The sequence below is a fragment of the Pleuronectes platessa genome, chromosome 22 (genome assembly GCF_947347685.1).
Source record: "Pleuronectes platessa chromosome 22, fPlePla1.1, whole genome shotgun sequence".
Lineage (NCBI taxonomy): Eukaryota > Metazoa > Chordata > Actinopteri > Pleuronectiformes > Pleuronectidae > Pleuronectes > Pleuronectes platessa.
Genome location: NC_070647.1, coordinates 14,978,565 through 15,005,843, shown reverse-complemented (window position 1 = coordinate 15,005,843; position 27,279 = coordinate 14,978,565). Strand labels below are relative to the sequence as shown.

Sequence of the window (27,279 nt, the reverse complement as noted above, 5' to 3'; positions counted from 1 at the left end):
AAATAATTGAATGGAAACAGGTTTTTTTGTGGATCAATTACACATTTTATTCAGACGGAAAATAAAGCATGTTTCAGCATTTTAAAGTGCATTCTAACATGATTTTAGTGTTGGCACACGGAACAAAAGATGCTGACTGACGATTGTAGAGCAACTTTTGTTTTAATGAGCATGACCTCACCAGTTAAAAGAATAGAATCCAACCGAGGTCCTGTGCTTCACCAAAGATTAGATTATTAGCCTTTTAATATTCATTGTTCAAGTAAAACCCTACAAAGTTATAACTCCAACATATTTTACCAAGTTAGTGCGACTCGAATCCCCATTAAAATAATAAACTTCATATTAACCTGAGCTCCTGTTAGCTTAACACTCACACATTTCATATTCATTTCACAGGAGGAAAACATTGTGCTTCATCTCTAACAAAAACAATTTACATCCTGTGTTAAACTTCAGCTACATTAGAGTTTTTTTTCCAAACGCAACATTGCAAGCTACAGTAAAACTTCAAAACCAAAAGAAAATGGCTGCTATATTATTGCTATTCTTCACTAGATATGTATGAATATGAATTCCTTATCAAAGTGCACAATCGCTTTTCCAAAACTGCAAGATACACAACAGTTGGAACATTTGCTGTTTCCCAGCCTCAATACAGTCGACTAAATGGCTGATAAACCGTTTTCCAGGGATCCCTGTTGTTATGTTTTATAACTTCATTATATTTCATAAAATCTTGAATTTCTGCATCCTAAAATTTAGTGTTTCTCGTTAGTTGAGTAACAACAGTATGCCACAGCTCGAGATTTCTCAGCTCAGAGACGACCACCTTTAGACATTGATTATATCAGATGAACTGATCATTTATCCTTCATGGACCAGTGCAAAACCAGTCACATTCATCCATTATCTTCACCACATATACTTTGACGGTCACAGGGGGAACTGAAGCCAATCAAAGACAGGTAGCTGGCATATTGTTGGGTCAACATGCAGAGACAAACAACCGTCACTCTCACATTCCCACCGACGGTGAAGTTAGAGTCTCCAAATGACATAACCCCAGTCTGCACTTCATTGGACTGTGGGAGGAAGCTGGAATACCCACAGAAAACCCACAAAGTCATTGGGAAAACATGCAAACCCCACACAGAGAGGTGCCTGGCCAAGCTGGGATTCAAACAGGGAACCTTCTTGCTGTGTTAGGAAACAGTGCTAACCACCTTGTCACCACTACGTTACTTTGAAAAATACATGCATTACTAAAAGAACTTGTTTACAAAACACCCATTGCAATACTTAAAGCATTACGACAAATAGAACCTTGACTATCGAAGCCCACTGTGTTTTAAAAGAAATTAGGGAGGCTGCAGCCACACAACATGCTGCGTAAACATTTATATAAGGCATCAATCCATCTCTACACACTAGATTTGTATGGCAGTTTTTTTAAAGCATCCAGAATTATAAGGCCAACATGTTTTATCTAGTTAAAATGTTATCATTCCTCAGTGTAAGCGCTGTACCATCACACACTGGCTCTGTCAAGTGCACCTTGAAAATCAAACCGGTACCCTCCAGCTGTACGTTTCAGAAGGTGCGGGGGAGAAATGTTGGAGGAAAACCACAGGGTGATGCTTTTCGAACTCTTTGAGCAGCCTCCTCTTGTCCTTGGCAGACATGCTCTCACTGGAGGAAATATCACGCAGAAGCTGTTTGAGGCTCTCCAGGGTGGTAGCCTCACGCTGGTCCTCGTACTCCTGCGGGGTCGCCTGCTGGCAGAAGGTGAACGCTGCAAAGCACAGAGGAGAAAGTGACCGACGTGAGCGCAGAGGAACATTGGGCAGAGAAGAAGTGATTCATTTTTGGTGTGGATCTGGAGCAACAGTGTCACAATGTGGACCAAACAATTAAGCTCACAAAGTTTAACCCCAGTTCAAGTTTAAAACTTCTCATTCACAGTTACTAAAAAAAACATTTCTGTTGTTTCAAACACATCATCCAAATTAACATGAAGTAGAATAAATGCATTAAAAGTTCTGAAGTGTTTTATATACATGAGTTTCTTGTGGTGGTGTAACTTTGTGTCACTGTTGTGTTTGACTTACTAGCAATTGAATCAGGGTCTTTTCCCAGCTGCATAGTCCTCAGTGTTTTTCTCACAGCTTCAATAAGGGACGTAGGGGTCTGTATTTATTACAGGAGAAAAAAGGACAAGCGTTTGGCGATTGAAATCTTTCTGCTTCGTATTTCTTGTTTGAACAACAAAAAATAAACAATAACATCAGAGGCGGAACATATTGACCGAGATGCTCCTGCTAACATCGGTTTAATTTATTTGCATACATATGCAGATAGCTGTTAATAGAATATCAAACTTTTCGTGTTGTTTGTTTGTGATTACAATGTTCACAAACAAGACGGAGAGATGAGAAGTGCACCTTGAAGAGCTCAGTGTGACTGTCCATGAGAAACAGAACCAGGGTTTCACTCTGGGATCGAGTCAGTTCGTGATTCTGGACAATTGCTCTCTGAAAAGTGCGGCAGACCAAGGCCTTATTATCGGTCTGAAAGGAAACATAAGAGAATATCAGTGATTGTTAGAATACAACATATATAAAGAGCTGTACACAAATCTAAAAATAAGTGGTGTGCTTAATCATTAATTCAATATGCAAAAAGCTGGAGCTGATGCTATGATTTAGGAGGAGGAGACGAGTGACCTACTTGTTTCTGTAGACGACAGGCATCTGGGTGAGCTGCTGTGGCCATGAAGGCCAGTAATCTCCGCAGCTCATCTCTCACATTTCTCTCCAGAAGTCGCAAACACAACTGAGATGCTTTGATGGAATCCTGCACCTTCCCTCCATCTAGAAAGAAAGAAGAGATGGTCAGGAGATGGAGCAAACAGACAAAGAGAGGAAGTTCCGACCACTGAATGTGGGGACTGGGACAAAATGCTTCATATGTACAATCTCTTATCATTTGAAATCAAGGCAGTCAGAAATGGGTTCTCACACATTAATCGTACAAATCAACATTTCAACGCTCACCGAGGAGATTCAGAATTGCAACATGTATATCCAGGTAGCGTCCCGAGAGAAGTGGAGCTTTTTCCTGTCCACTGTAGTACTTGGCAATGGTTTCAAAGAGCAGTCTCTTCTGGGTGGACCTCTGCTCTGCATTTCCATCCTCTGCAGAGGCATCGCTGCCTTGGCGGAGCTGCTCCCCTGCAAACACAATCAGCTGGTCGGGGAAGAGCTCCAAACAGTCTGCTGCTGCCGACAGCCACTCATCCATCCTGAGATAAAAGGGGGATGAAACAATTTTACTGTCCCTGAACAGGAGCGAGAAAATTTGGACAACCGGAGCATTATCTCATCTAATTTTCTTTGTAATTTTTGCGTGGTATTTAAGCATGATCAATTTTTGTCTAGTGTGCAAAAAAGTATTAATCAGAGCACTAACTTAGGCAGGTTAAGGGAGTCGGGTATCTCTCTCTCCAGACACGTGTTGGAGATAACCAGGTCCTGGGTGGTCAGAAGAGCTCTGCAGGCCTGAGGCTCAGCACTGGAAGGAGAGGTCAGGATGCAGTCCAGCATGGGCAACTCCACTATCTGCAGCAGCTGCAGCAGCGTCTGCTGCTTCCAAACCTCCTCTACCGCTGTGAAAGAAATCGAATGTTGGTACAATATCTTTCCAATGTGCTTTCTGATCCATCTTGTACAGGACACTTGTTGTACGGTCAAATACTGACAGACCAGTGCAGTCTTACCAGCCTTGGACAGAGAGACGGAGGATGCTGCAGCTGTATGTAGACCCGGTGACATGGTGGGCCGGAGGTTGATGTTCCCCAGCAGCCTCTCAACCCTCTTGTCTGATGGGCCGACAGCAAGAGGATTGGAGATTGTTCTCAGTTCGTTTCTGCAGAGAAAATAAATCTTTTTGAAGTCTTGAAGACTTAGTGCTTATATGTATTAAAATCTGTTTTGGAAGGTTTATGACCCTAGGGAATAAAACGTTAACAATATGGCCATAACATTCATGCAAGCAGTCATAGTTTATTTAGCTGTGTCTTTAACTTGACTTAATGACATCATTAACGATTTTCAAAGCAAAGTGCGAGACATTATCTAGTCTCATATAACAATATATATATACATATACACGTTTATATTTATCTAATTATTCACTAAAATCTAATTAATAGTTTGTAACAAGACCTCCATACTGAGTATAATTAGTGAAGCTTCAGTATAATAAATTAAATGTGAAAGAAACCTGGAGCTCTTCTTTCTCTTAGTCTCCGGCTCCTCTGGGGACATGTTTTCTGTGACACTACGGCATCCCTTCATGGAAGAGCTGGGTACCACTTTATATTCCAGGAAACGGTAGAGGCTGCAGCTGCTGTCCTCAAACGTCACTTCCTTGTCTCTGCGAAACCGCTTTGTGCCCACTGGCTCAAACACCTTCGCCTCCATCAGAGCCTGGCAGAGCCGAGCAGCTTTGAGACGAGACACCTCACTCGAGCAAAACACCACATTCTGCATCAGATAGCCGAGGACGGCGTCCACAGCATCTGAGCCTGTGAAACATTCGGCATGGACGCGTAGGTTCCTCCTGCAGCGACGCACCTCCACCTGGGTTTGCAGGGCCTGGATGATGCTGTGCCATAGCTGAGTGGCACCAAAGGGCCCAGAGAAAACTATTAGGAGACACAGGGTTAGAGGAAAATAGGTAAAAATAGGTTAGTAGGTTTAAATGTTTTTCGGGTGGACTTCATTAAAGCAATTGCACAGTTTGTAACATGTCAGTCCTAAAAGGATAAAGATATAACAAATAAATCCGTTTAATATGTATAGATAAAAAGAGACAATTTAATTAAAAGCACACTTATAAATGTAGTTCTTGTGATAGATAGCGTTTATGTTCATCATGTATACTATGCCTTCCTACCTAGACAAGTCTACGCTGTATATACATACGTTCATTGCAATATCTCCCTTCACTACAATATAAAACGAGATTTGGGCTCATTCAAATGTCAATGTCCCTTAAAAACATCCATAAACAACAGCAGGAACACGGTGTTTGACGTGTGGAGCCGGTTCTTAGTTCAAACACCGCACACGAGCTTTGTTTGTTCGCTTTTTTAACGTAAAATGAAACCAGGTGTTTAGCGTCAACGTTCAGAACTCACCGTGCTGTATATTTTCACGCAAGCTTCTTGTTTGGCTGTTCAACCTTCTGAAGCGAGGAGTCAAATCCACCGCCATGATGAGCTCTGCGTGTGACGTCAGCACGCTTCCCTCTTCCTCTTCCTCCCCTGAACGTGAAAACCGACCGACAGGCTCCGCGCACTGCTGCCCTCTACAGGCAGCCACCCGCATTACAGTTTATATAAGAGACAGTAGAAAATGAATTACGTTGTTTTTCTGAAAATAATTGCGTTGATTCAGATTTAGAAAGTTTTTCTCATAAAAAATAACAATCTATGTCGTTGATTCCAATAAAAACCGAGGTAATATTGTCAGTATTGTCATATTAACAAAAATAAGATATACACACATTTAATAAGAAATAAAAAAGAGAGGTTTACTGACTTTACCATTAGAGTTATTTCATCCTTTGTTTATTTCACATAATAATAATAATACATGTATTCACACAGTACCTTTCACACATAAAAGCTCAAGGTGCTTTACAATAAAATCAATAAAATCTAACACATGAAATAAAAGATAAATAAGAGAACATAAACTCGAACCCTAGCCCTTGATTTATCGTCATACAAGGTTTATCTGAGATTTAAAATCACACAAATAAAGAAAAAGCAGCAAAAATAAACAGGATATATATTTTAATTGATAATCATACATATTTTTTTCAGCAGCAAACATAAGCTCAAAGACTTACTTAAAACAACTTTGAACAATTTCATAGAATTGATTGTGTAAACCTGTGTTATGACTTTAAATGTCATTAAAAAATCCCTGAAAGGTAGTATACAAAATGGCCTTCAATTCATTTGCATTACATGTGAGTCACTCCTCTTACAAAAGAACCTGTGTGAAATGTGATGCAACATCAAATATGAATTTGTGGGGGGTGTATTTTCTTTGTCAGTTTTATCAACATACAATACTTGCATTCCTGTGTTATGGCAGTGTGCTGTTAGTAATGTAGCAATGTGAATGAGTTCAAGTTAAAGTATTGTGCCTAGTTAGTTAACTTGTAAGTTAAGGCAAGTTGGCAGTACATCATTGGAGTTCATGTCTGTTTTGTACGATTAAGGTGTAAAAAATTTGACACAATTTTCTATGGAGAAGTTTTTGGTATACTCAACATTCCTCAGAAAAATTCAATGTAAACACAATATCAAGTCAACCATTATAACCATTATAAGACCAATATACTCCTGATCATATTCTATTCTACTGAAAACCATTGACAAAGCATTCCCCACATTTATGAAACTTTCTTCCGGACTTCCCTCTGGAGGTCAAACTCGTCTTCAATGCTCACACCAGCACACGTCTGATCTTGCGTGTGAACTTGGTCTTCAGGTTGGTTTGGATCATTGCTGTAGGAAAAATCAGTAAAAAAATAAATAAACATAGATTCAATTCTCAATGTCGTGTTTCAGGATTCCCATTTAAGAAAATTACAGAAAGATCTAGCTGAGATTTTTCTCGTAAGTAAATGTGACGATAAGAACGAAAACCTCAAACTATGGATTTGTTTTTTTTAAATACTTTTATATATAATAGGTTTTTGGATATCTTGGCTGTGAGTTAGTTGGGCCTTTTATATAAATATTCATAAATAATTAGGAAATAAAATAGCTGTAAAATAAAATTACAATATTTTCTAACAAAATCTAACCTCCGAAGTCCAGAATGTAGGTGTTTCCGTTGGCTTTGAAGTTCATGGTCTTATTGGGGTCGTCCTGGAACTTCCGCTCAATGTCATCGCTGGTTTCATTAGTGCCGCGCTGCAGAAATAAGACCAGCAAAGTTTAGCATTGAGTAGCTTAAAACTATTATATATATAATATTTTGTAAATGCCACTCGGAAGGTAACCCACCGTGTTCTTGAAGTTGTGCCAGCCTCGATGGTCCCCCTCGAACTGCCACTGAGGTTTGGTGCCCACAATAATATTCTGGGAAACTGAATGGCCTTGAGGAACTCTGTTTCAACAACATTTCGTAAAACTTACTTATTTGCTAATGCACATAATAAGGGAATACGGTTAAGGTACAGGGAGCACAAACTGTGTATTGTGTCTTTACACTTGAATTTTTTTGTAAAGATTAAACAAACATCTTACAATGTGTAAGCTAGTGATCCTTTGTGATAGACGCATAGTGCACAGTGAGGTTTTTGCCCCTTGACTTTAAATGTAATCAGTCTGGCCAACAAATAAAGAAACCACAAAACTCACCCTGCCCCTGCTTGGCGCTGTCGGTAAAGTGGCCGGCGGGTGACTTTCCTCTTTCTGTCCAAACTCACCTGTCGCATTTCTGTTAGATGACAAGAAGGAACAATGAGATACTTGTATGTAGTATTTTTTTAATCAAAATCTGCATTCTGTGACGGTAATGTGAATAAACCTCACCTGCAAATTTTATTTCATAGGTTTTAGCGCCGATGTTGAAAGTGAAAGAGCTTGTTGGGTTACTCTGGAACTTCTGTTCTATGTCGGAGCTGTTCGCTGGAGTGGGTTTTCCCTCTGGATCCTGGAAGAGAAGACAAACAGATCTAAACATGTTCACAGTGTGGGTTCAAAACTGTAAACATATAAACAAAGCTTAGTCCCTTTACCTTGTCTCCGTACTTGATCCACTTACTGTACAAAGTGCAGAACCAGACCCACTCTGTGTGTCCATCATCCAGACGTCTCACTCTCAGGCTCTTCCCAGACACTGTCATCGAGTTAAAATCAATGTTCACGACCCTGCACAGAGACAAAGAGATAAATCTTCCACTGGCACCGCTCCCTAATACTCAGAGGATGAGGTCAGTGTCATTAAAAATTGCACCTGCCTTGCAAAGTCAAAAGAAATCACCATTGTTGTTATAAATTTCCCTTCAACCTCTGGGAACTGCCCTTGAAAAGATGAATTGCCGTGTTTAATTGGACGGCAGTGGTAGAATACATTTTTGGATTTGGTCTTTAATTGAAATTCCTTGACAGCGAGAAACAAAATACCACCTGCCGTCAAATATTGATTGATTGAAGCCAAACAAATATTAACAATGTGTTTTTAAACACTTACCCATGCGTTGTGTTGTAGAGTTTAATACTTTTGGTGTGGGGCAGGCAGTACTGGGCCTCGATCACATGATCATTACTAAAATCCATCCAGCCGGTTCCATCATTCAACTGCCACTTGTACAGTTGGCCATCAGAAATCTTTGGATCTGGTGAAAATATAATTAATGTAAACAGAATTAAATAAATGTACTATAGATAAATTATATTGTATTCTACTTTTGTAAATACTGTTGTCACATTTGTAGTATTTTTGTACCATCTCTATTGTACTATTAAACCGGTAGTATATATGTGTGTGTGTGTGTGTGTGTGTGTGTGTGTGTGTGTGTTAAACACAGAGAGAGAGAGAGAGAGAGAGAGAGAGAGAGAGAGAGAGAGAGAGAGAGAGAGAGAGAGAGAGAGAGAGAGAGAGAGAGAGAGAGAGAAAGGGACTCAGGTTTTTTCTCGTCCTGCTCCTCACCTCTCGATGTAGATCGCTCTTTGGCGCCCCCTCCGGCCTGACTCGACCTCGACCTCCTTCCTCCTCTTGGGTGTTTCAGTTTACATCCGGACCCGTATCTACAGTTTCCACTCAGGGCAAACTTGCAGACGTGCGGGTGCGTGCACCTGACACCGTCCCGACAGTGGCCCTTATTGTAATACCTGCAGGGCTCCTTCGCAGTCACCTTAAATTAAACATATAAGGGGGGTTTCATCTCTGTTCGTGTAAGTCAGTGATAATGAAACTGATACAGATTCCAACATCCTGTGTGTCCGGAGACAAACCTGACAATCATCGTCTACATCTGAATCTCTGTCGCTGGACGACAAATAACCGGCCTCAGGGGGGTCTTCGTCCTCTGGAGCTGTTAACAAAACCACCATAATATAAAATAACAATATTAATAATAATAGGTTCGGTCTATACTTGCGCTTATGAGTATGTATGGAGCTTCACTTAATGTAAACGACTAAGGACTATATTATGTTATACATTAAATTGGAAAATAAGAGGATTATTGTTGATGTCCTGTTGTTTCTGCTTTCATTTGATCCACAATGTCAACACACATCGTTCTCCACACACTGCTCCTCTCACGAGGCAAAGAAAAACCTACACTGATCGAAAAAAGTGGCAAAAAGCCAAGAAACACGCACATCAAATATCAATCAGCTCGGTAGCAGACACACAGTCCACGCTGCAGGGGAAAACAGGAAACAACCAATAATCAATAACATAATATAGTGGAGAGGCTCTACTTACTGCGAGCTGTCGCCATCCTGCAGTTTGCTCTGTGTAATGATACCTAACATTAAAACGAAAGGATTAGAGCAGTTTGACATAATGCTTTCATTTTCATTCTGAGTTTTCAACGTAAACACACACATCCAGCTGTTTGTCAAGTTGCGGGTGACTCATCGATGGGTAACTTTTTACTCTTTAGACCTTAGTTTTTTTTTTACTTGAGGTCCCAACACAAGCTAAAAATATGTTATTACCTTATTAACTTATCATACGTGTTTTAAATGAAAAATCATCCTTTGACAAATATATACAGTATATCAAAAAGGTATGAAAAAATAGATTTATAATAAGTGAATGAGTAAATGTTACTCTTCCTCCATGTCAAAAAATATATAAATACAAAAAAATATTGTGATGAATAAATATAAGTATAAATATTTCCCCTATAAAAAGTGTTCGAGTGGACATTTAAATAAATTGTGTGTAAAGATTGTGTGTGTCTTGTCTTTATAAATATGTTCAATTTGTCCTTACTGATTTGAATCACTCAATCATATTATTTACTTTATTACTACCCTTGCTTGTATATTTTTATAAACACAAATTTTATGTGTATATGTATTTCATTTGAATGTGTATTTGTCGATAAATCAAAAAGTATTTTTATTTCGCAGTGTGATGAACACTCCACACCGCTGGGTGGCGGTGACGAATATAGCGGTCCTCGGGAAGTAGAAACGAGCCACGAAGGTCTTCGATTGGTCTGCTGACAACATCATTTCCGAACGACATCATTTCCGCAATCTCACACTTCCGGATCTCAAACTTCCGGTTTCGTCCTCTATAATACCAGTGCCGCCGTTTTAAAACCCAAACACAACTACGAATCAAATATGGACAGTATCATTGAAGAGCGCCTAGTGGAAGAGGTCCGGAAGTACGAGCACCTGTACAACCCGACTGCGAGTACGTACAAAGACGCAGGGAGTACTGCGAACTCATGGAATGAGATTTCGGCTACGGTCGGGCTAGACGTGCCAGAGTGCATTAAGACATGGAGGAGGATTCGGGACAAATTTGTCCGGGTCAAGAAGACCACAAAAGGCCGCAGTGGCGATGAAGGGGGGCAGAAGGTCCCTGATTTCTTTATCTTTATGTCGTGGTTGATGCCACACATAAAGCATCGCAAGACCAAGTCAAAACACGACAAAAAGGTAATTTGTTTTTGTTTTGAACAGCCTCTTTGTGCTCGAGCTGGCGGTGTAGTCAGGGTGGGAGAGCCACACTGCAGATAGATGTGTCCTTGTAGGCTTCAACATTTTGCAAAACTGAACACGGGATAAATGGTGGCAAATGAGCCTGCACTGTAGATGTTTTTGCAATTGCTAAAAGACCAAACTGTTGGTGGGCGAGTTGGCTCACTAGCAGTGAAAGTAGAATAGAACATATATAGGCAGCTCGGTCAGGCTTCTGGTCATAAACACAAAATGCACCGAACAAAGACCAACTGCCTGTTCTTAAAGTGCTTACGTTGTTGATGTACTGAATCCAGTTACGTAACTTTCATCATTGCAATTTTCATATTGCTAACAGAGCAACTGCCTGTTCTTTTATTATTATGAATAGCGGACGGAGCCATCATCCACTTCAGCCCCTGAGGCCTCCCCCAAGTCCTCCACCTCAGCACCTGAGGCCTCCCCCAGATCATCCACCTCAGCATCTGAGGCCTCCCCTGAGTGTAAATTAATGTGCATCCTCACGTTTAAATAAATAACCACTCTAACCAATATATATATATATATACACATAAAATCTATCGATCTATCTATCTAATAACACTGTGTAATAACAAGCTCCAATTGCAGTTTAATTTCCCACAGGGGCTTTTTCGCTGTCTTATCTTTCAAATGTGATTGAGCCTAAAAAGAGTGGACGGTAAATTTGTTTTAAATTTAAATTGATTTTTCCCTCCCTTTTTTCTCTCTCAGTGAGTCTGAGAGAAGTTGAAGAGTTTGTGAAGCTGAGGGTTACAAATAACTCCCTCTTCTCTGGAAAAAGGGACTCGAACACGCTGGCATGGAAGTACGTCAACGAGTCAAATGTATATAAAAGCAAAGGTCTATATAAATGAAACAACTTCTTGATAGTTTTTCTCTATTTCCATCCTCTGCTTTTAGATTTCTCCAATTTCATTCTGCAGAATTGAAGCTGTAGAATAATTATTATCACTTTGTAACTAACACCTTGCTCCTGATATTCTCAGGGCCATCCTCAAGCATATGGGATTACAACACAAGATGAACTTCAGTCAAGCATCCCAAATGTGGGAGAACATGAAGGAGAAGTACACGGTATTCCTTTTATTTATTTTTCCATTAGATTGATAAAACATTCAGACTGGTCTTCAACTTGATGTCGTCATCTCATTCTCCGCAGGCCCTGAAGAACCCTTCAGACGGGATGAACGTGATCCCTGAGATGTGGGATCACTTTCACCTGATGGACGAAGCCGCAGAGGGTCGACTGGAAGGCAGCGCCCCCGTCCTCAAGGTTTTCCCTGGTGATGAAGACAATCGTGATTTCTTACCCAAGAAGAGGAGGAGGGTATCCATGGGGACATTGCCCCCTGTATCTTCGGTAGCAGACAGGCCGGAGATCGAGGTTTCACTGAACGGAGACGACGAGGAGGAAGGGGAAGGAGGTCTGGACCTGAATCTCATCATGAAGGAGGTGGACGACGAGAGGAAAGGGATGGAGGCGGAGAGACAGGTGATGGATAAGGAGAAACGGATGATGGAAAGGGAGCGGCTGGTTCTGCAGAGGGAGAGGGCGTTGCTGGATCGGGAGGCCGCCACTCTGGAGCGAGACAGGGCCACGCTCGACAGAGAGATGGCGATGATGGAGCGAGAGAGGGTGTTGCTGGAGAGGGAGAAGGCGATGGTGGAGAAGGACAAAGATGCTATGTGCACTGAAAAGCGGGCTCTGGAGCGGGAGAAAGCCCGGCTGGAGAGTCTCTTCGCCCCAGGAGAAGCAACAGAGGAGAATTCGGAAAACCACAGTGAGAGGAAAGACTCGCACGCTGTGAACATGGACAGGAAGGAGCGGTTCCTTCAGTTGTTTGAAAAACTCATTGAAAGTTTTTGAATTCACGAAATCAGTTTTCACTTTTAGCTAGTCTCAGATTTGCACTGAACATTCTGTGTGAGCGCAAATGTCCGAGTGAGAGCCTCCGGACTCTTGGAGGAGCCGATTTGATTCCCTGCCAGCGAATGGGGGTGTTGATGACGTCACTAATGCAAAAATGATAAAACCCAGATGTGCTGTAAACAACATGTGATCTCCAGAACAGAATCTGTCTGCACATCGTCCAGAGGGTCACGTCTGAAAATTTATTTTTCTTTGAAATCCACACTTTTCTTAAACCTGCAACTTCTCAATGAAAACGTTGAGCCACTCCTGGTTCAGAGAGGTCTTCAAAACAACTTTATTCACTTGTGGTTATTCCATACAGAGCACACAATAGCAAGCTATTAGCATTATTCTCAACCCCATCCACAATCAAAATCAACACCCCCCCCCCCCCTCCCAATCAAACAATAGTCTTTAGTTGTTTGACTCCAGACATTAGAGTCGTTGGTAAAAGCTATTGTGCATAGTTGAAACATCATTTTTGGAAATTTTATAAACCATATTACAGTTCATGTAAAAAAAATCATGTTTCTTTTTCAGAATATATATTTTTATATTACAGTACAGACTTTACAACAAATGATGATGTATTTAAATGCTTCTTTTATTGCATTAGATTCAATTCACCTTTCGTTAAGCTCCAGCTTCAATAAGTTTATGCTAGTATACATTTCAAAAAAGTGTTAAATTTGTTATTAATATTAATATAATTTGAATTTTTACAAAAAAAACATCTTTAAACAATATTAGTTATTTTTTTCTTCTTTTGCCAGTCTTGTACAGAGAATAAACAGAAACGTACATGTTGTTCAAATTTTGTTTTCTTTCCAATAAACTGATTTCTCTGAATGTTGCCACTTCATCAAGGTGCAGAAAAATTACAATAGATCTTACAAAAGAACAATTTGGCTTTTAACAAAGTTCTTGTGTGTTTTTGTATGTGTGTGTGTGTAGATGCATTTTGGTTGGAATTACATTTTTCGAGATTGGTCACTGTGTGTGTGTGTGTGTGTGTGTGTTAAACTGATGATAGCAGTCAGAACAACCGTAGGAGAAAGGAGCAGTAGAGTGTGTATGTGCTTGATCACCAGAGTCTGACTCATAATTTACGTGTTTGTGGAAGTTAATGAAATGAAATGTCAACACAAAGTTTGACAGACATTTTAATATTTGAAAAGTCAACAAATGGTTTATGTGTGTGTGTTTGGTCTTGTGTGTCAATATGTACAAAGGATGTGTGCATGTGGTTGCATTCGTGCATTCGTATGTGTCTGTGTGGTTTAAATGAGATCCCCGATGGGTATGCGGGGCAGGCAGACGTAGGCCTGCGGGGTCCTGCTGAGGTTGATGGGGTTGCCATCCAGACGGATGTCCTCCAGCGCGTTCCTGATGTAGTTGAAATCTTTCAGGTTGCAGAACGTGTCCCCGTGAATCATTTGAATATTGTTGCGCTGCATGATAAGAGGAGGACACAGCATGAGACATATCCACGTGTTTTAGATTTTATGTTTTTGAATTGGAGTTAGCATCTTGTTAAGCATTATCAAACAAATTGTAATTTATGAATACGGGCTATACAAATCAAAGTATATATATAATATATAAATATTAAGTATAATTAAAGTGTACTATGCACGCTGTCACACACAGGTGATTTCAGTACTACCCGGGTGTGTGAGTATGATTTGTAACACGAGCAGACATCCAGACAGAATACATGTGTTTACAAGACCTATAATCACTTCCTACTCCAGATGACTATCCTATTTAATCATATATATTTGGAAATAAAAAAGGGATTAACCCTAAGTGCTCTCTACATTTCATCTTCAGTGTCGACCTTTCGGAGGGCGATGAAACGTGAGGCCAAAGCCGACCTACCTGTAGGTGTAGGGATCTCAGGCTGTCTGGCAGAGGCACAGGCACGTAGTCGATGTGGTTGTCTGTGATGTACAGGTACAGCAGGCCGGTCATATCCTGGAGACAAAGAAAACAAAGACACAGATCTTTAGTACCCCTGATCTGTAGATGTCCCCATTTATGACAGAACCTTTTAAAGTATTATTTCAAAGAGGAATGTGCTGTAACATCTGCCTCCCGACGACATTGCTCTTTAAATTGATTCGTGATCACAGAAACAGAGGCTGTACTCTCTGATCTCTGACACTCCTGGTGGACAAACTATGCCATGAGTATTGATCAATAATTGATTGTTAAACCGCATTATAAGGTTATTCTGTCTGTGTGTGGGCAGCAGGGGGTTATTGGTTTTTCCTTTGTGTCACTTCTGTCTCCTAATTATTGATCAATAACACATTCAATAACCGCCATAATCAATTCAGCTGATTAACGCATCGATGGGATAATTGATTAACCCTCCGACTTCAGGCTCTGGTGTGGGGCAGTCACGTGCACGTACCTTGAACGCCTCTCTGTGCAGACCCTTGGTGCCGATGTTGTTGTGGCTGGCATCGATCAGGGTCATGGTCTCGGGGAGCGCAGGCAGCTGTGAGATGTGATTTTCTCGGATCACCAGCTCCTCAAGGTTGGGCAGACCCATAAACGCCTTATCGTCGATGCTGGTTATCTCGTTGGCGGTTAAGTCGATTTTCTTCAGCTTGTCTGGAAGGAGGCGAGAGCAAAGACACCGGGCGTTCACTAAAGGCCGGTGCCTGGTCTAGAATCATGATTTCATTCAAGGAAAGGGAAACTTACTCATGGAGGCGAAGTCGGACTTGTTGATCTTGGTGATTCTGTTGTAGCGCGCATAGAAGTGAGTGGTGTCTTTGGGCAGAGGTGGAACGCTGTCCAGCTTCAAGTCATCACAGTAGACCGAACCGCCGAGGCACGTGCACAGCAAGCAAGTGGGCATACCTGGAGTGCACGGATGAGAAGATGGAGGAGTAGAAGAAAAGAAGGGATAGAGACAATTATGAAGAGATAGGAGGTAGAGTGGACGATTGTTTAGGGACTTAACCTCCCTCAAAGCGCCAAGAGCTTCTAATCCCCGAAGTCAGACAAAGTTAAGTGAGCAGGATCTCGCAGAAGAGATTTCATTTGATCCTGAATTTTTTCCCTGTCTGGCTCAGTACTGACCTCGTCTGTCAACCACAGGCTCATCTGGCTCGTCGGGTTCTGGCAATCCAGAGCTCACTGACCCTTCTACACCGCCAGTACCCTCCTGAGGGGTTTCTGGTGTAGTGGGAAGCAGCCCCTCCTCTTGTTAGAGACAAGATCAGGTGTTATAGAAACAGGTTAGATGAGCATGGAGCAGGAAGTCTGGCAATCAGCTGTTTGCCGCCGTGGTTAAGTCACATCCAGTATATTATCAGTTCATCACTGCTAATATATTGTGTTTTTAGCATTTAGAGGAATGAATGGGGGTTAAATGAAATTGTCTTTCGGTGTTAATGACATGAAATGTGATTTGCTGAGTGGGTACAAAAAACATGATTGTTAGAAAAGAACACAGAACACTTTTAAGGGAAGTTGAACCAAAACTGTCGATAGTATAATTTGGCTGTGGGAGGGGGTATCAGGGTAGATAATCACAGTGGACTTGGTATAAACATTAACGTGAAAGTAGTTCTTGAAGTGAATGAAACAGATTATTGCTCAAATTCAGCTTTCACAATAAATCTTGACCTGTTCTAAAGATTTACATTTTGGTACTCTGTGGAGTTTTATCTAAAGGGAACATATATCACTTATATTCTAATGTTCAGAAAACACATCTTTCCTCAGGCTGTCCATTGCTGCAGCTCCTCTTTTCAGCCTCTGTCTTAAATGCCTGGTTTTAGCTCCCTTGCTTTAAGACAGGAGCTAAAACCATCAGCTCATTAAAACGTTGCTCTATTGTACTAGTCAAAGGTACATTTAAAGCTGCAGGTCATATAAAGACTAGCTGGCTCAGCACCTTGCTCAGGGACTTCCTTTAACGTATCTCACACAGAGCTAGAGTAGATACTGACCTTCGTCAATGTCAGGGACCAGAACAACCTCAGGGACCTCGGCGTCTCCAGAGCCAGAGACACTGGAGGTCCCGGAGGCTCCAGAGATGTCTAAGTCTCCGGAAACTCCAGTATCCCCTGAGGCCCCTGAGATTCCGGAATCTCCTGAGAAATCCCCAGAAGCACCCGATGCCTCTTGGGGGATAGTGTCGGAAATGAGGGGCAGCTCCTCCTCTTGTTAGAGCCAACGGTTGGGGTTAGGGGACACACAGTTAGGGAGATAGACAATCAATCAACAAATTAACCAATCGATCACACTCACACTGTTAGAAAGACTGAATATGAGCAAATACGACATTTAGACGAATAAACAAATAAGATCAACATTTAACTACATTTACAAAAGAAGCAGTTAAATGGAATTTGAGACGATAAATCAACATAAATCACAGAGTGAGACAGAGGTACTGTAAAGGTACTGACCTCCAGATAATAAAGTTATTCCAGAGTCCCCAGACTCACCAGAGTCCCCAGAAACCCCAGAGCTTCCCGAGGCCCCTGAGATGAAGAGATCACCAGAGAACCCAGAACCAGACTGGTCCCCGGACCCTCCAGAGCCCAGGGGGAGTTCAATTGAAATCCCAGAACCTCCAGAGCCAAAGTCTCCAGAGGCTCCAGAGGTTCCGGATCCCACCCCAGACCCTGAGAGATCCCCAGATCCCGAGAAATCCCCAGATATCAAGATGTCCCCAGATAAAAAGAACTCTCCAGACCCCCCGGAGCTCAGCAGCTCCTCGGAATCTCCTGAGATCAGGACAATGTCACCTGAACCCCCGGAGGAGCCAGAGACCAGTGGATCTCCTGAACCTCCAGACCCAGAGGCCCCAGAAGCTCCAGAGGCCCCAGACCCGGAGAAATGAAGGATGTCAATGGGCGTCAGACGCAGCTCCACCTCTTGTTAGAGACAAGATTAGGTATTAATAAACAGAAACATGAGACAGACATGAATCATGAATCAGGTTCAGTAGAAGGAGACATAATGATTGGACACATTTAAACAGACAGTTAAATGGAAGACATGCACATGGACACAATGATTGATGATGATGCAGAAAATGAGATGTGAGGACAGATTAGTGTTTTGGTTTTTTTGTTAATTATGGGCTCCTGTCACAAATTCAACCCCTAAGAAGAGCAGGTCTTCTCAAACCTCCTGAACTCGCTTTTACCGAATGACTTGATGTTTTTTTGGGTTTGCAGAATCTAAACGCTTGTGCTTTTTCAGACCTTTCTGTGTGTCTGGGCCCATGAGGACCCCGGAGCCCCCTGAACCCTGAGGGATGAGCTGGGGTGTTAGCGGCAACTCTTTCTCTTCCTCCTCTTCCTCCTCCTCTGTCTGCTCCTCTAGGGAGGCCTCGGGTACGGCGTAGTTGTAGTCAGGTGGGGCCAGCGTTCCAATCTCTATCTGAGGGAAAGACGGCAGCAGTGAGTCAAATATGTACGATTTTAGAAATGAGCACCATAAAATTTAATGGTTCCTCAAGATCGTTTCCTCAATTTCCCATGAAGTAAGGAAACGTGATTATTCCGAGTTTTATTCCAAAATAAAATAGTGAACAAACACATATCAACAGCTAAGCTCCAATTCCACACACACACAAATCCCCCCCCCCCCCCCCCCCCCCCCCACACACACACACACACACCCACACAATATAATAAAGTGAAAGTCCACCCCAATGTTATAAAGGTGGGCAAGTCGGAGCAGTATCTGATTTATTTTCAATTTACCAGTTGTACCTCTGGACAAATAAACGTCATGAATCATGTATTTGTATGAGGCACAACACATCAGTATATGACTATTAAAATCTGCACATGCTTCCAACCACAGATCTTTTGACAACTCAGTTAATGTTGAAGGTTGTGTAGCACGAGTTCTGCCTCAGGTCCCAGTGGGAAGTCGTTTCACAAGACAGACACGGGCATTTATGTGTGCACAAGTTGACGGTCAGTAAGCAAACAGGAACCAGGACCATTTTATGTTTAGAATTCAAATCTCTCGCAGTGTTTGTTTTATTTCGTCAACATCTACAGTTACAATACTCAGCAGAGGATTTAACACTTTGTGTATTCATGTATTTATTCCCAACAAGCAGCTACAGCAGAGTCATTGAGGCCGAAGCGTCACATGATCATAGGATGTATTTGGAGTCATCATGAGCAAAAAGTTAATAATAAGATAAACTGAGATTCAAAGTTAAGCATCTGTGACCATCTTTACATTCACAGTTAGTTGCTAATTTACACTATATTTCTGTATATTGCTTTTCTTTGCCCTTTCCTCTCTATTATTCCTTTACTTTGTTTAACACTTTAAATGACTGAATCATTTGTGAAAGGGAGAGCAGCCCTGCTCTCCTTCCCCTCAGGGTGAACAGTACAACTTCCTTCCTCCACTACTAGATGGCAGCAAAGAGTTGATGTTGCATCACCTACAGTACAGACAGCAAATTATTTCTGCTCGTCTCACCAACCTTACATCTGAGGGAAATATATCTGTTTAAGAATTTAATATTTGGTGAGAAATTCTCAGCATTCATACTTTTTTTGATGATGGCGTTTGCAGACCTTGCTTTGTACCTTTTTACTAATAGTAAGTTGCAGAAGTTAAAACTAAAGACTTGGATGTAAAACCATATTCGTGCTACTTTTTCCTTCATTTCATAAATATCAAATTACTTTGTAAATCAAAGGTGTAGCACTTTTGTTTATACAATAGGTTTTATGTTAGGGATTCAGTTAAAAGACAACCCAACCGATGTTTATGAATGAAAGATATTTGCATCTCCTATTATTCATGCATGTAAAGTCGTTGCATTTCTTTCCTCTAATATTTGGGTTTTTGATGAATCCTGCAGTTCCACTATTGTCCAGACGAGGGCCCTGAACGCCCACACACCAGCACAGGTAATACCTGACATGAGTCTGACTCAGCCCTCAGAAAAAGGGAATGGTCCTTGTGGAACCAAGACACACATGGTAGCTGCAAGAATCCATATTTGAGTCTTTTCAGCCACGTTCAACCGAAGTCATCAGATGCCAATAAGCCCAGAGAAGTCAAAGTAAATAAACGTCCAGATGAGCGAAGTCAGACAAATAGAAAAGGTTCGAAAAGGGCAACGTAGACACATTAAATCAGGTGGTGAAGAGATATTCAGCAGTGTTGAAGCTTGGCAGAGGCACAGTTTGAGATACAACAAGGTGGGCCTTTGAAATGTCCTGCACGGAGTTAGCTCACTGCAGCGCTCCCCTTCAGTCCCCCCCCTTTCCCAAAAGCAAACATTTACACTCGAGGGAGAAGAAGAGGCGAGAGGCTGGCCTCCAAAAATACTGAAAAATCTGGAAACGGCACGGGAACACAGAGAGCACAGGCAGAGACTCTGAATCTGAGCATCAATAGGTTGTTGCTGTGTATGCTGAATGCTGTATGCTGTATGTTGTATGTTGTATGTTGTATGTAGAATGTCAGTCAGTTGAAATTCAGTTGCTTCATCAGCTGCATCTTTTGCAAGCGACAGAACGACAGAAGGATTTGCTGCACTACTGGTTACAGCCAAAATGAAGGATTCTGGTCATCTGGTAAATTAGTTGAATAGTGAGCTTCAAAGATGCTGGCGCGGCTAGCTGTTTCCCCCTGTTTCCATTCTTTTTGCTAAGCTAACTGGCTGCAGGCTGTAGCTTCATGTGTAATGCACTGTCATGACAGTAGTATCAATCTTTTCATCTGTCCCTCAACAAGACAAGTACAGGGACACAATTCACCTGTTTTTAAGTTAGTCAATAGACAAGATTATATGAGATAAAGATTATGAACTTTTCAGATAAGGCTGTGTTTTTAAATCCTCTCTAAGAAAATTACTTTTTACCGAACGGCGTTAGGCTTCTAGTGTATTTGTATTATTTTATGCGTGCCTCTGATTTTAAATTCTATTGCTAAATACTTGTTGCTTTTCATGTTTTGTTTTTCTTATTTTCATTTTGTCCTCTTTGTGAAGGATTGCGTAAAGAATGTTTTGTAAAGGTGTAGAGTAAAGGAGTAAATGTTAATTTCTCCAGCATCTGTACAACAAATGTTCAAAACTCACGGTACCAGCTGCAATGAACAAAACCACCTATAGTTCTAAAGTTGTTATCTGACTCAAGGAAGAATTTTGAAGGACAGAAAGTCTGCATCAAACGAAGGATGGATAAATAGACCTAAAGTCTGCGATTAAAGCAATTTCAGGGACTTTAGAACGCTGCAGTTCTGAGGATACTTGCTTACATAACATCGTAGATGAGCCTGAACTTCTCATTCCTCGAGGGGAAAGAGGAGACGCTCTAACAAAGAGCTGGATGTGGAAAGTAAAGACTCAGCATTCCAGAGGCAGGGAGCTTATCATCGCTTCATTTCTACCCCGACATCTGACATGTGGATGGATCCACTTCAATCTCAAACAACCGTCTGTCGTCTCGACTTTAACTAAGTTGTCGACAAAACAAAAAAGACACAAATCTTTGCATTGTGCTCCGTCTCAGATCTGTGTGTATAAATGTGTGTTTATTCAGTTTGCACAGTCAGAAGAGAACGTTTCTACTCCCACGGACTCTTATGCAGCGTGCTGTGTCACATCCAGGCGTGTTAAACAGAGACACATTATCTAAACCATTCCCCCCACGACACATGACAACTCTCCCACAGTGAGCTCTGTCATGTCTGCACAAGATTTGCAGACCAGAAGTCAAACATTTCAAACTCGGGACAAAAGATTGTGGGTTACGACTTTGTGCTTTATGTTCTTAGCTCCACCACATCTCGACAACTCTGCCAAATCTGCAATGCATTGTGGGATAGCATCAGTTTTGTGAGTGCAATCCACATCAGGTTTAACTCAAAGGAAGCGTGAGAGCCCTCTGTGGATGGGGCCATTTTCCTCGTGCCAATTTGACATCACTTCAACCAAATTTCCTTGTTGCATAGAAGTGTAAATGGGAACATGAAACTTGATTACATCTTGCCGTCTCAGCATGCCCTGCTGGCGTGCCACATGACACTCAGTGAGATCTGAAGAAAGTGAACTTCCCGAGTCCATTTTTCACGTTGGTAACCCTTCCTGCCACACTCTGGCAGCAATTTGGGGATTTTAAGAATTGGCCATGTTTAAATAAATGAACAGATAAGCAAATATTACTGAATGCGTCTTGATTAAAAGATAGAAAAAACAAGATAAAAAACTAGTCCTTAAATAAGGTTTGATTCCAGGAATAAAACTTCTTCATACCCAGGTGGACTCTAGGGCATGGAAGTTAAATCGGAGCCTGTCCAAGGTATGAATGTGAAGTATTTGGGGTAAAGCTGTAAAGCGGTTTGTCCCTTTTCCAAATGGCTCCTGTTGGTAGCAGCATGGTGCCGGTCTGCTCCCTGAACCTGGTGACCTCAGATCCAGAGCCAGTTATTGCACCAACACAGCTGTGATTTGTGAAATCTGAGGAAAATCTGGATTTTCGAAGGAATTTGAGCAGCTTGTATCTGTTTGTCACCCCCGAGGTTTCCAGAAATAGATAAAGATATCGTGCATATTTGTGTGTAATGTCAAACAACTAAACTGATAGATAGATAACTGGCAAAAATTGCATAAATCCCACGTCAGCTCCACATGTCAAACTTTTTTGGGCCACAATCTATAAACCCTGACATATTATATCACCTGTAAGATAAAGCAAAGTTGTTAGCAAACAGTTGCCTATTAAATCATTCATACTAGCATTCATTTGGAGTCATGTTTCAAGCCACCCGCTGACTGTAATCTCTTTTAGCTTAGTTTTTGGTCTCCACCATCTCTCAAAGATTATATCTGTCTCCTGATCAGCTGAATCATAGATATCCTGGTCGGCCTTTTGGTGGTGAGCAAAACATAACGATTGTCTGACTTTCTTCTCAGTAGAATAAATGGCAACATAGAATGACCCCAGGAGAACAGAAATAAACCCAGAGTGAATCACTGAAATGGTCTTGGACCTGCACAGTTTCTTACCAGAGGATCATCAATTGTCAGCCCATCTTCGTAGTCGTAGATATCTGGGTTCTCCAAATTTGAATTGTCTAGATCCTCATCGTAGTTGGTGCCGTCGTATGAGTCCAAGTCCGCTTGTCGGGAAAATCTGGGGCTGGCCGCCACCGCTTTGAGGACGAAGAGTCCCAACACGAGCCGCACGATCATCCTCATTGTCCACCTGGACACGGACAGAGGGAGGTAAGATCGAGGAGGGAACATCATTTATTTCCAATTTCCATCATTTTTACCAACAAATTCAAATAATCAGCTTTAAACCATCGGCTGAGGATTTAAGTTTCACATCGGTGCACTTCAACAGGACGGGTCTCTCTGGTATTGGCTCCATGGACAGTATAGCATCTCTATGTTGCTATAGATCAGGACTTTGGGTCACTAGGCTTTGTGAATTCATTACTGAGGTGCAGACAGCTGAAGAGATCAGAGTATGAGGGCCTCACGCCTCACTGAGCCAGGGAGCAGCCATCTTGGCTTAAATTGCTGCTTTCCTGTGGCATGTCAAAGGTCAGAAGTCACAGCTGAGCAGATGAGGAACCATGGGGACGTATTCTTGATTCTGCAGAGCTACACTTCTATTAGACATCTACTGTCGGCCTTTTAGGAGGAGCAACTGATTTTTGAGTTGCTCCTTCTCCAGTAAAACCCGGACAAAGCTCTGTTTGAATTCCTGTGTCTTTGGCTGAGGTTTCGATTGTTTCTTCCAATCATACTAAAAAAGGCTTTGGCAGAAACCTGCAGCAAGATTCTGAAATCTGAAGTGAGGGCACAGGCGAGATGTTCCTTTTCGACAGGAATATAAAATGTGTGTGAGTGTAGATCTACTAACTGCTGGCTTGACCTGGATAGTACCTCATATCCCTGCTAAGCTAAGCCAGGTTGATTAAGTTAAAAAATGTGAATAACAACTGTGAAGCCGTGATAGGATTAGTATATTTAATTACCACTTAACTAGCTGCATCCCAGATATTAGACTGGGTAATGAATGATCTGAGAGTGGGGAATTTTCACAGCACACTGACGGCAGGTGTAGCCACATCGCTGCAGGCACTGAAACAGTTTCAAGAAAGTCCTCCAGGCCTGGGCAGAGAAATGGAGAGCGAGGGAAGGGAGGAAGAGGAGAAAAGAGCGAGATGGAGAGAGAGGTGGACAAGACGCTGGCCCTCAGGGTTAGATGGAGAGAGTGAGGAAAAAGACTGAGGGAGAGAGTGCAAGGAGAGAGAGAGAGAGGGAGAGGGAGAGAGAGAGAGGGAGAGGGAGAGACAGGTTTCGAAGCTAACTCGACCCCTCGCCCTTCACAGAGGGGCTTTATGAGGCCCGGTCGCTGCATGTCTCAGCACTCAAACTCCAAATTCCACCGAGGTTTGTGGACAGGATGGCAGTGAGTTACGCCTGCAAGGAAAAGCTTCATTCAGCAGTCAAACACACACAGACACACACACACACACACACACACACACACACACACACACACACACACAAATATACACATTCACACGCACACTTGGAAAGACACATCCTCTCACAGACACACACTGTGTCTTAACACACCTATCTTTTCAGAGAGGGAGAAAGTTGAGAAACGTCCGCTGCTATTTTAGGATGAGGACCGATTTAAAAAAAAAAAGCACACACCATCCCTGAGTTATTTAAGTCGTCAATCTAATCTTTGTGGATACGAGAGCGATAGACTAACGATGCAAATCAGTTTCTTTATTTTTACCTTCACGTGAATATTGTGCATCAGACTGAAAAACGGACGAGTCCAGCATCTCCAGTGAACTGACTTTCTGTCACGAGCCTGAGAAATGCAGCATGTCTACACTGAAAGAAGGACTATGCTGGAGACAGAGGTGTGCTTTTATACAGGCCATCACAGTGTGCAGTGTGTGGAAAACTGTGTGTGTGTGTGTGTGTATGAGTGTAGCCTCCGGACTACCTATGTGTTATGCTTGGCTCCACGTTGGGCATTCCAGATATCAACCGATTCTACCTTTTTCCCTCAAAAGCCACAAGTAAACATGACGGACGTCCCTTTGCTGCTTGTTGCAGAGGAAACTGGGGCATTTGTCTCACATGAAAATTTGAAGGTATTTTCAAAAAGCAGGTGACAAAGAATTTAACATGGTTCGAAATAAAAATAGTTTCTGATTCAAGGGGGGGTCTATAAAACTTTTTTAACAACAAGCAAAACTTTTTCCCTAAATTTGAAGCAGGAATTTTGAGCAAAACTGGCAGAAGAAAGTGCAAAAACTAAAAATAAGTCATTAGTTGTCACAGATCCAAAGCCACCTGTTGGACACCTGAATCTCCCGAAGCTGATTAAACCCCCCGCCAACATTTAACAATCACCATCATTGCTTTAGGATAAGAAACACATCCACATTGCAGACACCTGCAGCCCTCCACAGCGAACCCGTGAGTGAAAATCAACAGCTGCATCTCCAACCCATGGACAAGAAGCCTCCAGTGCAAACCCCCACCAGCAGCATGTTTCGGAGGGGCTAGTTGAGCCTGCCTGCCCGTCTAATCCCCTGCACCACAGAGCCATTGAGCAAACGTGAAGATAGCACCAAGAACACTTACCTCTGTCTCCTGCTTTCCCGAATGGTCCCTACAGCCGTGATGGAGATGCTGAGGGCTCCGGGACTTGGCCAATGGTGAGAGGTCGCGCAGGGTGCCTTGAAGAGGGAGGGTGTGTGTGTGTGTGTGTGTGAAGTGTGTGAAAGGTGTGTGTGTGTGTGTGTGTGTGTGAATGTGACGAGTGTGTTGGTGTGTGTAGGTCTGTGTGCTCTGGCAGACCTGAGTGCCCTGCCGCTTATGTGTGAAGGTAGGCACTGAGACTGATTGGACCAGAGCAGATTGCTTTTGGTCACTGGGAGAGCACCCACCCCACACTGCACACCAGCCTGCACGACCCTCTCAAGCAGACACACAGCAAACACACCAGGCCTAGGGAGAAAGAGAGAGGGAAGGCCCCCCCCCCCCCCCCCCCCCAGTGACGAAATACCTTTTTGTACTTTACAAGAGTATCCTTTATTTTTATACGACTCAATCAGACTGAAATATTTGTGCGACTTTTCCTGGGGTGAAACTTTGGCATGTGTTGCTTTCATGTTTGGGGGGGGGGGGAGCCCTTGTACACAATGGGATCTCTGTCAGGAGCCCGTGTTAGCGTGGAGCTGAGAGGAAGTCCCCGCTTGGAGGAAAGGCCTCTGCCCTCCCTCTTTGGTTGAAGCTGGTTTCTCTTTGCGCCGTCACTTGCTAAATGTGCAGATCTGCAGTCAGTTGAGGGGATCACATAGTTTGAGTTCGCTGGCAACGGGCCGATCTGGGGTCAGAGCAAGGCATGTGGTTCTTTTTCAACACTGTACAGAGGAATTCAAATAGATGCACCTACTCAATCTGTCATTAGTGTCCATTGATGGAAGGGAAAGAATGGACACACAGGAAGCTGCCGTCTGCTTTATTTGGCCACAACGTTCAACCTGCCCACCTCTTCCTCTCACTGCGATGGTAACTCGAGACCTTCTGATGAGTGAGGGGAAAAGGACACAGTGGGACTGCCAGAAATTGGTCTGCACCTGCTACATAAGCTGGAGTTTATATTCAGAGCTTTCCTTCTGCCAAAAATTCTCAAAAAGACGAAGAATTAAATGAAATTTGGCCTCAAATGTCTTATCCCAGTCACTGATGCCCACAGTAGGAGACAGAGTGCATTGTACAGAGCCTGGGAATTCATGTGATAATTGACAGTGAGCTGGGATACCATTTTTGTGTCAGTGAAAACATGGATTATGTGTTGAAAAGACCTGAGACTTGACTGGGAGTAGAAGGCGTGAAGGTGATCTGGGCATGTTATTTCATATTTATGATGGTTTATAGGCCAAAGAGGTGTGAATGAGTCAAGACAGACAAACACAACATTTAGGTCAAGGCTACTATTCTCATGCAATGGAGTCCGGTAATTCATAGAAAATGTTTTATGAATGGAAAAAATACATCTTAGTAACGTGGCAAAAAAAAAAAACGATTGTCAACAGTATTTCTGGTATTTCAAATAATTTACATTTTGGTGAAAGTGCTTGAGATGTAAAAAAAAAGAACAAGATTGCATTTTCATTTTTGGAAATTTTATTCAAATTAAGATAATTAAAATTGAATCTCTTGCTCATCTAATTCTGGTTATTCAATAATGACCAGAATTAAAAAGTAGTGTTGGCATTCGTTTGAATACAAAACATTAAGGAATATTGGCCATGAATATAGACAGGACTCTAAAATGTTTTGCATTTTTTGGAAATTTTTTCTCAAACAATAAAAATAAAAATAAATTACCTACAGTACATATGCATAATTGTCGAACAGAATGCATTTCTGAGGTTATAAGAACACACAAACCTAAGTACATAATTCGCCCCCAAATCACTGTCATGCTATGTTGTAAGAGATTTTGGTTCATAATTCTGAATGTGGATGTTTACAACAACATAAGGCACAACTAGTGGGCAACAGCCGCCT

General features: G+C 42.1%; 4 protein-coding genes across 4 annotated transcripts; 1 reads left to right on the top strand and 3 right to left on the bottom strand.

Annotated features, from left to right (window-relative positions):
- Positions 1-31: 31 nt before the first annotated feature.
- On the bottom strand, positions 32-5,313 carry depdc4 (DEP domain containing 4). The gene is made up of 9 exons (XM_053415182.1): positions 5,204-5,313; positions 4,285-4,708; positions 3,779-3,927; positions 3,472-3,667; positions 3,057-3,304; positions 2,731-2,873; positions 2,445-2,570; positions 2,112-2,190; positions 32-1,795 (listed from the first exon to the last, which is right to left on the bottom strand). Exons 1-9 carry the CDS (start codon positions 5,277-5,279, stop codon positions 1,566-1,568), a joined length of 1,671 nt encoding a protein of 556 aa, XP_053271157.1. The 5' UTR covers positions 5,280-5,313; the 3' UTR covers positions 32-1,565.
- Positions 5,314-5,613: 300 nt separating this feature from the next.
- Positions 5,614-9,646, bottom strand: LOC128428622 (uncharacterized). The gene is made up of 10 exons (XM_053414841.1): positions 9,525-9,646; positions 9,047-9,126; positions 8,742-8,946; positions 8,283-8,427; positions 7,828-7,960; positions 7,622-7,742; positions 7,448-7,526; positions 7,091-7,193; positions 6,889-6,997; positions 5,614-6,586 (listed from the first exon to the last, which is right to left on the bottom strand). Exons 1-10 carry the CDS (start codon positions 9,538-9,540, stop codon positions 6,525-6,527), a joined length of 1,053 nt encoding a protein of 350 aa, XP_053270816.1. The 5' UTR covers positions 9,541-9,646; the 3' UTR covers positions 5,614-6,524.
- Positions 9,647-10,299: 653 nt separating this feature from the next.
- Positions 10,300-13,544, top strand: si:dkeyp-38g8.5 (uncharacterized protein LOC568385 homolog). Its single transcript, XM_053415306.1, has 5 exons — positions 10,300-10,720; positions 11,133-11,244; positions 11,495-11,588; positions 11,770-11,857; positions 11,943-13,544. The coding sequence occupies exons 1-5, from the start codon at positions 10,400-10,402 to the stop codon at positions 12,648-12,650; spliced, it is 1,323 nt and encodes a 440-aa protein (XP_053271281.1). The 5' UTR covers positions 10,300-10,399; the 3' UTR covers positions 12,651-13,544.
- epyc (epiphycan) lies at positions 13,089-25,477 on the bottom strand. The gene is made up of 10 exons (XM_053415305.1): positions 25,345-25,477; positions 22,723-22,921; positions 17,933-18,110; positions 17,129-17,599; positions 16,667-16,879; positions 15,792-15,914; positions 15,411-15,569; positions 15,115-15,317; positions 14,577-14,672; positions 13,089-14,146 (listed from the first exon to the last, which is right to left on the bottom strand). Exons 2-10 carry the CDS (start codon positions 22,912-22,914, stop codon positions 13,976-13,978), a joined length of 1,806 nt encoding a protein of 601 aa, XP_053271280.1. The 5' UTR covers positions 22,915-22,921; positions 25,345-25,477; the 3' UTR covers positions 13,089-13,975.
- Between the last annotated feature and the right edge of the window lie 1,802 nt (positions 25,478-27,279).